The sequence below is a fragment of the Helianthus annuus genome, chromosome 10 (assembly GCF_002127325.2).
Source record: "Helianthus annuus cultivar XRQ/B chromosome 10, HanXRQr2.0-SUNRISE, whole genome shotgun sequence".
Classification (NCBI taxonomy): Eukaryota; Viridiplantae; Streptophyta; class Magnoliopsida; order Asterales; family Asteraceae; genus Helianthus; species Helianthus annuus.
Window position 1 is genome coordinate 146,366,774 of NC_035442.2, and position 11,021 is coordinate 146,377,794.

General features: G+C 38.5%; 2 protein-coding genes across 2 annotated transcripts; both read left to right on the forward strand.

Annotated features, from left to right (window-relative positions):
* Positions 1–215: 215 nt before the first annotated feature.
* LOC110886020 (putative pentatricopeptide repeat-containing protein At1g10330) lies at positions 216–2,130 on the forward strand. The gene has a single exon (XM_022133773.2). It carries the CDS (start codon positions 567–569, stop codon positions 1,980–1,982), a length of 1,416 nt encoding a protein of 471 aa, XP_021989465.1. The 5' UTR covers positions 216–566; the 3' UTR covers positions 1,983–2,130.
* Positions 2,131–8,337: 6,207 nt separating this feature from the next.
* Positions 8,338–10,697, forward strand: LOC110882872. The gene is made up of 3 exons (XM_022130776.1): positions 8,338–8,473; positions 8,639–9,370; positions 9,463–10,697. The coding sequence occupies exons 1-3, from the start codon at positions 8,338–8,340 to the stop codon at positions 10,695–10,697; spliced, it is 2,103 nt and encodes a 700-aa protein (XP_021986468.1).
* The last annotated feature ends 324 nt before the right edge of the window (positions 10,698–11,021 follow it).

Here is an 11,021-nt window from a genome sequence, read left to right on the forward strand (position 1 = left end):
TTTTCCATTTCTTGCTGACGAGTATTTGCCATTGCTCTGAGATTACAGAATTTGAAATCGGAACAATCGATTTCAAGAACAGAATTGATGCGGAAATTGAAAATGAAAGTGAACTGATCGAACAATGATCAATTCACGGAATTAAAAGAACGGAATTTTGATCGGAATTAGGTCACCGGAGCTCGAATCGACAGAGCTCTGATACCAATTGATGAGCTAAATCTTAGAGAAGAAACAAGAGAGAAAGGAAATCCCAAAATCAAGCTGTTCTTCTCATTAACAACCATCTGTTATATAACAGATCCCTAACCAACTTCTCAATATCCTTTTACACTATGAATCCCTGTACTACGAATTATTACCCTACCAGTCCCTGTACTACAAAACTATTCAAAAGACTCTACAAAACTAATACAATGTTACAGAAATGACCCCCCAACTATTCTTTACACAACAAAGTCACGATGGCCAATTTCAGATCAGTCATCGATTTAGGGCGGCCGCTACTATTGTTCAGTCGATTGCCCGAACACAATACCGATCTCATCCTATGAGTTGTCTCCAGGATGCTTCCCTCACCGGAATCTCTCCTGCAACTCCTTCAACGTTTCATCAAAAGCTCGACCCAAATCAAGCAAATTCATTCGGTTCTCATCACCAGTGGCAACCTCTCTATCCCCAACCCATCTTCCTTTCGATGGACTACCACCTTATTCTACAATACACTCATCAGAGCCTACCTAAATATCAATCTTCCTCACACTACATTACTTCTTTTCACCCACATGCTTTCCCACAATATCCCCCCAAACGCACACACTTTCCCTTCAATTGCCAAAGCTGCTGCTTGTAACATAACCCCTTCTTTCATTGATAAACCCCTTTACTCCCAAGCTCTGAAGCGCGGAGTGTTAGCCGATCCGTTCGTACAAACATCGTTTATTTGTTTGTATGCAGAAAGTGGTAACGTTTGTTGTGCACGTAAGGTGTTTGATGAAATGCCTGAACCGTGTGTTGTTTCATATAATGCTATGCTTGATGGGTTTTGTAAAGACGGGGATATGGGTTCTGCGGTTTTGTTCTTTGAATCGATGCCGGTGAAGGATGTTTATTCGTGGACCAGTATTGTTAATGGGTATGTCAAGAAAGAGTGTTATGATAGTGCCTTTCGAAGTTTCAAGCGGATGATCATGCAAAGGGTTTCGGGTGGTTGTGCGGTGAAACCGAACGAAGCTACATTTGTTAGTGTTCTTTCCGCCTGTGCTAATTCTAATAGGGTCACAGGGCTGTCATACGGAAAGCAGATACACGGTTACATCGTCAAGAACGAGGATCGAATCAGTGCTTTCGTAGGGACCGCCCTGATAAACATGTACGGGAAAACAGACGGTTTGGAATACGCAACAAAAGTGTTTGGAAGCATGGTAAACAAGCAAGTATGTACATGGAACGCAATGATCAGTACTCTCGCGTCAAACGGAAAAGAGAAGCAGGCTTTAGAGATGTTTAATAAGATGAAAGTAGAAGGTCAGGTTCCAAACGATGTTACTTTCGTTGCAGTTCTCGCTGCTTGTGCTCGTGCAGAGCTCGTGAAACCGGGTTTACAAGTTTTCAACTCTATGTTGCCTCGATTCAGCATTGTTCCAAAAATGGAGCATTATGGTTGTGTGGTCGATTTGTTGGGTAGAGCGGGGTTTTTGGCAGAAGCAGAAGAGTTCATGAGAAGGATGCCGTTTGAACCCGATGCATCTGTTTTGGGGGCGCTTTTGGGTGCTTGTAAGCTACATGGGGCTGTTGATATGGGAAGTGAGGTGGCGAAACGGTTATATAGATTAGAACCGCAACAATGTGGGCAGTATATACTTTTGTCGAGTATTTATGCTGGAGTAGATAATTGGGAGCATGCTACCTCTTTGAGAAATGTCATGGTTGATGCTGGTTTTCAGAAACCTCCAGCTTATAGTACGGTCAATGCGTTGTAAATAGTTTGTTTGTTCGTTAATCCCCAATTGTCAGATTCGGGAGCAAGCATAACCGACTTAACCGATGACGGTCCTAACCGATGTTTGGGTTTTGAGGTCTGGGATTAACCCATGGTTCAGTTTTGGTTAGCCACACGATTATCAACCACCATAAGCAAACCAAACTGATGTGGGTGCATCCATGAAATTTAAGAAACTTGCTGACGTGCGGTTACTAATGACTATTGTGTAGTTGTTTTGGGTACAAAGAATTTACAATACATATTAATTTGATGAAAGAAATACGTTTCATTATAATGCCAAGTAGATGAGGCCGGAGGGTATGGGAGGCGCCACCCCGCCACATCTGCATCCATAGCGCCCCGGGGGCGCCAACCTCCATACCGCCGCCGTTAAAGGGCGGCGCCAGTGGCGGACATATAGTGTTAATAGGGGTAGCACGGGATACCCCTCAACCCCGTCGTCGTAGTGTAAAAATACCCCTTAACTCTATTTCCGTTGTTTATAAATACCCCTCAACTCCGTTTCTGTTATATAAAGGATACCCCTAATCCTAAAAAAAATTAGGATACCCCTAACTTTTTGAGCTAGTTCCGCCACCCAGGGGGGGGGGTATCCTCCTTCCGCCAGCACGTTAACGAGCAGCCTTGGCATTTTCGAAGTTGATGGTGGTTAAATGGGGGCGCTATCTTCAGCCAAAGCCACACCCTACAAGTTAGAGGGGGCGCCATCTTCAGCCAAAGTCACTCCCTGTGTGACGTGGACATGACGTGGCGCTGAGGTGGCGTGATAAAGCCCCTAGGGGCATTATACCACACCCTCCAACAGTAATACGTTTCATTAAAATGCCAAGTTAAATGATCATATAAACAAAAAATAGATTATAAAAGGGTTAAATTATATATATATATGGAACCCATTAAGTCTAACCAACTCTTAACTCAATCTCTACCATTGGATTTGGCTAAGATTAAATCTCAGCCACTTAAACTTACAAAAATAACTGCTGTTATGGCAGTTCAAGACAGTTCTATACAGTTTCTAGCAGCTCCCCATTTTTCTGCCCACGTCTGGTAACCTCCATCCTGTCTCCTTTTTTCCCTCCTCACGTCGTCGCAGGTAGCCTTCATATACCCTTCTACACATCTCATATATATATACACAGACAAATAACATAGCCTTCATCAATCGCTATCTCAAACCTTCATTCAATCACAACCTGGTAAGCATTTAGATTTTAGTTAGGGTTTCTGATGATTATAAATTTTGTGTTTGTGGTTCTATCCCACCCGATTTGTCCCTAAATTCCTATCCCTTTCAAGTTGCAGATGTTTTACACCCCCACTAATGTACCATTATCGCTGAAATTTTCAAAACCAAGTTCATCTTTCACATAACACTAATGTTTCTTCAAATTCATCTTGATTTTCACTTATGTGGCTTTGCGGATAGTCAGTCCATCACATAGCAGTTAATCGAAAATCGAAACCCTCAACGATTCAGAACCGATGTTGAAGATTTAGAGACGATTCAGTTGGAAATACCGAGATGGGTGAGAAGCTATTCTTTTGTTGTCTTCTTTTGTTCAGGTATTATACAATTCTTCAAGACTAAGAAGTTCATTCGTTCGTTCAGGTATCATACTCTGAATTAATCTAATCACACGAATTTGTTCTTTAAAGTTCAATCGATAAGTTCCATTGATGATCTTGATTGACAAATTGATGTTTCTCGGTTCAGCTTTAATAAGGGCGAGAAATTCTGAATTGTTTATTTGGCAAGGCCTGTGGTCGCCACAATGGTTATGTTTTAGCCATATATTGTCTCATGATGTATAGATTAGATTTAGCATCAACTTATATATCTACATATTATTTTGTTTTTCAGGATAAGTGGCGTAACTTAGGTTGTAACGCGTCAAACAGCCAAAGCTCATCGCGTAGGCATACAAGTTCTAGGTATGTTTTCATTTTTAAAATGTAGTTTCTTCAATATGCATAAGAACTAAGTCAGCCATTAATTAGATCATGGACCTGATTATATCATATATGTAACTGTTACATGAGACAGATGTGTAGAAGAAAAGGAAAAGTTAGAGGGTTTGTGACTTTTTCAAAAAAGGAGATGGAAAAGGAGAAAAGAAGAAAAGGAGAAGCAATCCCAGACACCCTCAATATAGATATCTTTGTTTGTTACGCTGTTAGCGTAATCCATCCACCGGACGGGTATTAAACTAGTTACAGATGATAGCAGGTGCTTGTTTAAAGGTCAACATGATTGTTCAAAAGCTTTCAAATTCTGCTGTTTAGTGATTTATCTTTTAAGGCGTATGATTTCTAACCATCACGATATTCATATACCATTTCAATTAGCGGTTTTGGCCATTTTATCTTTATTTACTCATTTCTCTTTGCGTTTTTTTAAGATTGATACACAATGAAAGTAAGTTGATACTATTTCATTTTTATTTAATACAACATTGATCTTGAGATCATGTTTAGCTTACAAGTTATTAGTAATCAACTAGGCATAAAAGAGCAAAAGAAAAAAAAAAGTAAACTTAACGGGTGTTCATCGGCTAATGTTTCAGTTTCCTTGATTATTTAACATTTTTTGGGCAAAAACTGAAACATTGAACTGAATTCAAAGTTGCCATTACCAACTCAAGACCGAAATTAAATCTTGTTGGATTGTGAACAGTAAAACCAGATTTCTGCAGCACAAAAGTGAATTAAGGATATTGTAACACCAAACACCGCATTTATTAAAACAGACACTAACAAGTAGACCTGGCAAACGGGTCGGGTCGGGTAATGGGTCAAAACGGGTCAATTAAAAAAAGGGTTGAAAGTTCAGGTCAAAACGGGCTCGGGTTGGAACGGGTTCTGGTCAGAACGGGTTTCGGGTCGGGTCGGCTTGGTTAAAAAAATGTTTTTAAAAAAAAAGTTATTGTACATCAAGGGGCAATTTTGTCAGGTTAAAACTAATTAATAGATTAAGAGAATTTATACCTTCTTTGATTGACAAAATGCCAACTTTTAAACATGAGGTTATAATGTCAACTGAAAGTGTATTTGACGAATAGAATGTTAGTTGTCGATGCATGTCAAGTGTGGGATTATGATTGACGTCGAATGTTGTTTGATGAATTGAAATGGATGAGAGGAACTTATTTTCTTGGAACATGATACGGGTTTTGGTACGGGTTGAAACGGTCCGCGTCGAAACAGTTCGCGTCGAAACGGTACGGGTCGAAACGGTTCGCGTCGAAAAGGTACGCGTCGAAACGGTTCGCGTCGAAACAGTACGCGTTGGAACGGTACGCGTCGGAACGGTTCGCGTCGGAACGGTACGAGTCGAAACGGTACGAAACTCGTCCCGACCTGAAACTCGTGTCGGCCTAAAAAACCCGTCCCGTGCGGAAACTCGTGTCGGCCTAAAACCCGTTGCGATCCGAAACCCGTCCCGTGCGGAAACCGTTGTCGGCCCGAACCCGATCCGAACCGACCCGTTCCGATCCAAAACCCGCCACGTGCCACCCATCTCGGTCCGAAACTCAATTCGAACTGAAACCGTTCCGATCCAAAACCTATTTCGCGCCGTAACTCGTCTTGTGCGGATACTTGTGCCGGACCGAAACCCATTCTGATCCGTTTCTTTAAGGTGCTAACCCACATCGACCCATTTCTTTAAAGTTGTCGACCCGTTTTGACCCGAAAATAACAAGATGGAATTTCAATTGACCCGTTGTAACCCGTTTTGTTTTACACAAAATAAATATTTTTTGTTTTACATATATCTTATCCAAACTAACCGATATAATTTTAAAAGCAACCCAAAGTAACCCACTTAAGTCTTTAGATCAAGATTGCCACCTCTACTGTAGTAACAAGCTAAACTAAATCACATGCTATAATTGAATCAAACAACAATATAATAAACCAAATCAGACACCAAACACTAAGTCTAACTAAAGTAAATCACACCCAAGTTCCAACAATCTCCAAGAATTAATCGTAACATCCCAAACACCACCAAACTATATTACACTCAACTTAGATGTAACCAAAAAAATCCACAACTAAATCACACCAATTCACTTTGTAACATCACAAATAGGGAGCAGGGCCGGCTCGTAGGGTGTGCGACCACACATGACCCAAAATTTTTAGCCGCCCAAAATAATTTTTTTTTGTTTTACATAAGTTTTTTAATTATCATATCCAATGAAGAGATGATAAAACCATTTTCATGCTATAGGTGAGGTCGCAGTTTTAAAAACTTTAGGCTCATTTCTCCTCCATCTTTGTAGGGCCCCCTATATCTACTATAATAAAAGAAATCATCTTTTAGATACATGTCATTCTCTCCTTCAACCCTATAAATTTTTATTTATATTTGTTTAATAAATTTCTTTTAATAATAATATTAATAAATAACCAATATATAAATATATAGATATCACTTATTTTTATCTTTATCTTTATCTAAAATTAATAAATAACTTCAATTTTGTAATTTAGACCCTTTGTTTTTTTTTTTTTTTTTTTAACCCAAAGTTTTTCATCTTTTGCAATTTAATCCCAACTCTTTTTTATTTTTAATTTTAGTCCACCATACTTTTCATCTTTTCCAAGTTTTTCATTTCGTTCTAAATTTTGTAGTTAACGCATCGCAACATGCGTGTGAGGTTCAACATTTTTTCGTATATTTTTTTTCCCATTTGATTGGCCCGTCGCGTCACATCTATTTTTCTGCGTTTGATAAGTTCGTCCAAACGCGGGTCCTGGATGGAGTTAGTTATTTTTTCTATGTTTTATGTTTCGATTTAATTTCTCAGCAACGAGCGTGCACGATTCAAAGATTTTATGTCTTCTTTTCATTCGGCGTTATTTTTTCCCGTTTTTATTTATTTTGTTTTTACAAGATTTTCCGGTGTTGGTGGTCGCTGACAATGTATTTTTTCGTATATTTTTTCCCATTTGATTGGCCCGTTGCGTCATATCTATTTTTCTGCGTTTGATAAGTTCGTCCAACACGCGGGTCCTGGATGGACTTAGTTATTTTTTCCTATGTTTTACGTTTTGATTTAATTTCTCAGCAACGAGCGTGCGTGATTCAAAGGTTTTACATCTTCTTTTCATTCGGCGTTATTTTTTCCTGTTTTTATTTATTTTGTTTTTACAAGATTTTCCGGTGTTGGTGATCGCTGACAATGTTTTTTTATTATTTGCTATGTAAAATTAGATTTAAGGATATAATTTTTTATTATTTGGTAGATTTTTCAACCCGACTACACACGGGTTTTTTAAAGATACGACATATTTAGTATTTAATATACAAAATTACATTTATTTAATCTGTGTAACACACATGGTTTTTAAAGATATAACTCTTTTTTAGATCTATTCAACACGTGTAATATACGGGGTTTTTAAGGATGTAATTTTTTTATTATTTGGTTGATTTTTTCAACCCGATTATACACGGGTTTTTTTTAAAAGATACGACGTTTTTAGTATTTAGTATACAAAATTACATTTATTTAATATGTGTAATACACATGGTTTTTAAAGATATAACTTTTTTTATTATTTGATATATAAAATTACATTTATTTAATCCGTAGAATATACGGGGTTCATAAAGATATAATTTTTTATTATTTAATATATAAAGTTACATTTAATCAACCCGTGTAATACACGGGGTTGTAACCTAGTAAATATATATTTATTAAGTTTTAAGTAAGGGAAAATCACGAAAATGGCCACTGCAACGCCGTTTTTGCAAATTTGGCCACCTGACACCCCTTGACGAGCCGTTTCAATATGCTGAAACGCCACAAGAATTTTGGTTAACGGCCACCCAATCGTTGTTTGACACGTGTCCGACAAAGGCTGTAACGGCTTGAGAAGCATCCAGTTAACGCCACGTGTCCGACAGTGTGGAAAGATCTTAGCCAAGCCGTTACAATCGGCTCATGTTCAAAGATCTTAGCCAAGTTCCTTCAACGAGCCAAGCCGTGTTCTTACGACGTAGCCGAGCCGTTACCGTATACGCATGGACCCCACTTCTGCCAGCCGAGCCGTTACAGCTGGGTCCGAGCCGTTTCGCTTACCTGTTTGTGCCGTCTCAACTGCTCCGAGCCGTTTCAGCTGCTCCAAGCCGGTACAGCTGCTCCGGGCCGTTTCAATATACGGTTCGAGCCGTTTCCACTGCTCAGAGCCGTTTCAATCCTTTACTTTATATTTAGTGACCCTTATATATTTTTTCTATTTGTTTGTGCAACAGATTTATCTAAAGTTATAAAAACATTTAGCTTTTTGTAGAAGGAAGTTTCCAACTTAAAATTATGAAGATTCGTTTGGTTGTATACAACAGCGGAAAGTGGGAAATCGTTAACGGAAAGTTGGAGTATGTTGCTGATGCTGATTCAAGTAGACGTGGTTTAGAAATTGAACCCAATCTTTCATACACTGCTCTTCTAAGTAAAGTGTCAAACATGTGTAGTTGTACAAACATTACGAAGTTATCATATCGGTTGTCTTCCTTTAGTGATCCAATAGATATAATAAACGATGAAGATCTTGCAATTTTTTATAATTTTGCTATGGAAAATATTTTTGAAATTTATAAATTATATGTCGTTGAAGGGTTTTGTACTGGATCATCTAGTTTTTCACCTCCAAAAAAATTTTTAGTTCCTGATTTAAATTTCTGTACTGATGAAGAAAGTTATGATGTTGTAAACGACTACCAGCCAAATCCTGATAATTCATTTGAAAATTGTTTGCGATCTTCATCAATTACTTTTGAACCAGGTCACGTATTTAATAACAAAGAAGACATGAAACTTGAGTTGGGAAAAAAATGTTCGTTAGAACACTTTGAGTTTAAAGTAGATAGATCCTCTAAAACTCGGTACCAAGTGTCATGTTTGGTGGACGGTTGCGTTTGGCGTTTTCGTGCAAGGAGTTTTGGAGATAGTGGGGTGTTTTTTGTTAAGAGTTTTAACGATAAACACACGTGCTCGAAGACGCTAACGTACCCACATGTTCGTCAGGCAAATCCAAATGTTGTTGCTCATTATTTAAAAGAACGTTTAAAAGACAGTGGTAGAATATATCGCTGTAATGAAATAGTGAAAGATTTTAGACAAAGATTCCAAGTTGAGATAACCACTAGTCAAGCTTGGCGTGGAAAAAGTCTGGCACTAGAGCTTTTACAAGGATCAAGCAGAGACTCGTTTGCAGAACTACCATTTTACTGTTACAATCTAGAGCGGGCAAATCCTGGTTCTGTTACACATATCAAGACTGATGACGAGCGTCGGTTTGAAATGGTCTTTGTCGCGATTGGTGCTGCGGTAACTTATAGCAGTCTCTGTTTTTATTTTATTTCGACAAACTACATGTTGTTGACTTTTTTTAAATAATTTTGTTTCTGATTCGTACCTTTATCTGTAATCTAAGACCAGTGGTGATCATTGATGCTGCACACCTAAAGGGTGAATTTAAAGGGACGTTATTTTTAGCGGTCGGGATGGATGGAAACAACCAAATTTTACCAATTTCCTATAGAATAGGAAAATCAGAGGATGGTGAATCTTGGACATGGTTTCTGTCAAAGCTTAAAGAATGTATCGGTGAAATACCTGAAATGGCCATAATTTCGGATAGAGCGAATTCTATACATCTAGCTGTTAGAAACGTCTTTCCACATGTTTATCATGGGTTATGCTGTCGTCATTTAATGATGAACCTACGTTTACCCTCTGATAAAAAAAAAGAAAATGAGAAGCTGTGGTGGAAGACATGCAAATCGTACCGATTGTCTGATTTTAACGAGTCATTTAATGCTCTTTGTCTTGCCGTTCCTAGAGTACGTCACACTCTAACAAGTATTGGGTTCGGTAGATGGGCAAGGGCGCATTGTCCAGGCAATCGATATCATTATATGACATCTAACAGCGCAGAGTCTATTAACGCTTTATCTAGACACTCGCGTAAAATGCCGGTAACACAGCTCTTAGAGTTCTTCCGGCAATCTGTACAAAAGTGGTTTTACGATCTCCGTTTGCAAGGTATTCATGAAAAACATTTATTTACACAATGGGCACAGAAGAAAATTTTTAAAAAAATTGAAGGGTCTAGAACCTGGACGGTTGCTGGGATTGAGTTAAACAGTTATTCTGTTGCAGACAGTGGAAAGGGGGGTTTAGTTGACTTTGTTAATGGAACCTGTAGTTGCCGAGTTTGGCAGGTTTCTGGTTTACCATGCGGGCATGTTATTGCCGTGTCAAAATTTTTAGGTGAAACCGATTGCAGTAAGTATTGCTTCCCGTGTTACTCAAACGAAGTCTATAAGAAAACTTATGAAGAAGCGATTTATCCTCTTCCTCATAGATCTGAATGGGAGACTCCAGAAGACCTTATCAATCTTCAACCGCCGCATATGACAAAACGCCAGGCTGGTCGTCCTCGAGAAAACAACCGGATCTTATCCCGCGGGGAAGAACCTACTCCCCTGTATTGTTCCCGGTGTAACTCATACGATCATCATCGGGATGTCTGTCGGCAGCCCATGCCGTCAGAAATTCGTACTCGCAAAGACCCAAACAAAGGGAAAGGGAAAGAAACCGATGATCCTGATCATTTTACACAATCTCCTTCTGATTATATATATCCGTCTTTTATCTTGGGAGACTTTTAATACTTTAATTTATTTTGTGAATTTTAATTTAATTTCTCAAGTAACGTAGTAAGTGTATTTAGTTGCAAATAATTAATATTGAAAATCATTTCATTAAAATGTTATTAATTTTTTTTATATTACATGCATACATATAACCATTAAACATTAACTGGTGTGAAGCGCCCGGTGTAGAGTTCATCTGCCATGTATCGTCTGTATCTGAAACAAGCATCCTGAAGGTTTCCTTCGGTCCATGTTAAAGAACGATCCCAAACAAGTTTTTCCATTAGCATACATATGATGACTCCTGAATTTCTGCCAATACGATATGTTTGATCAGGC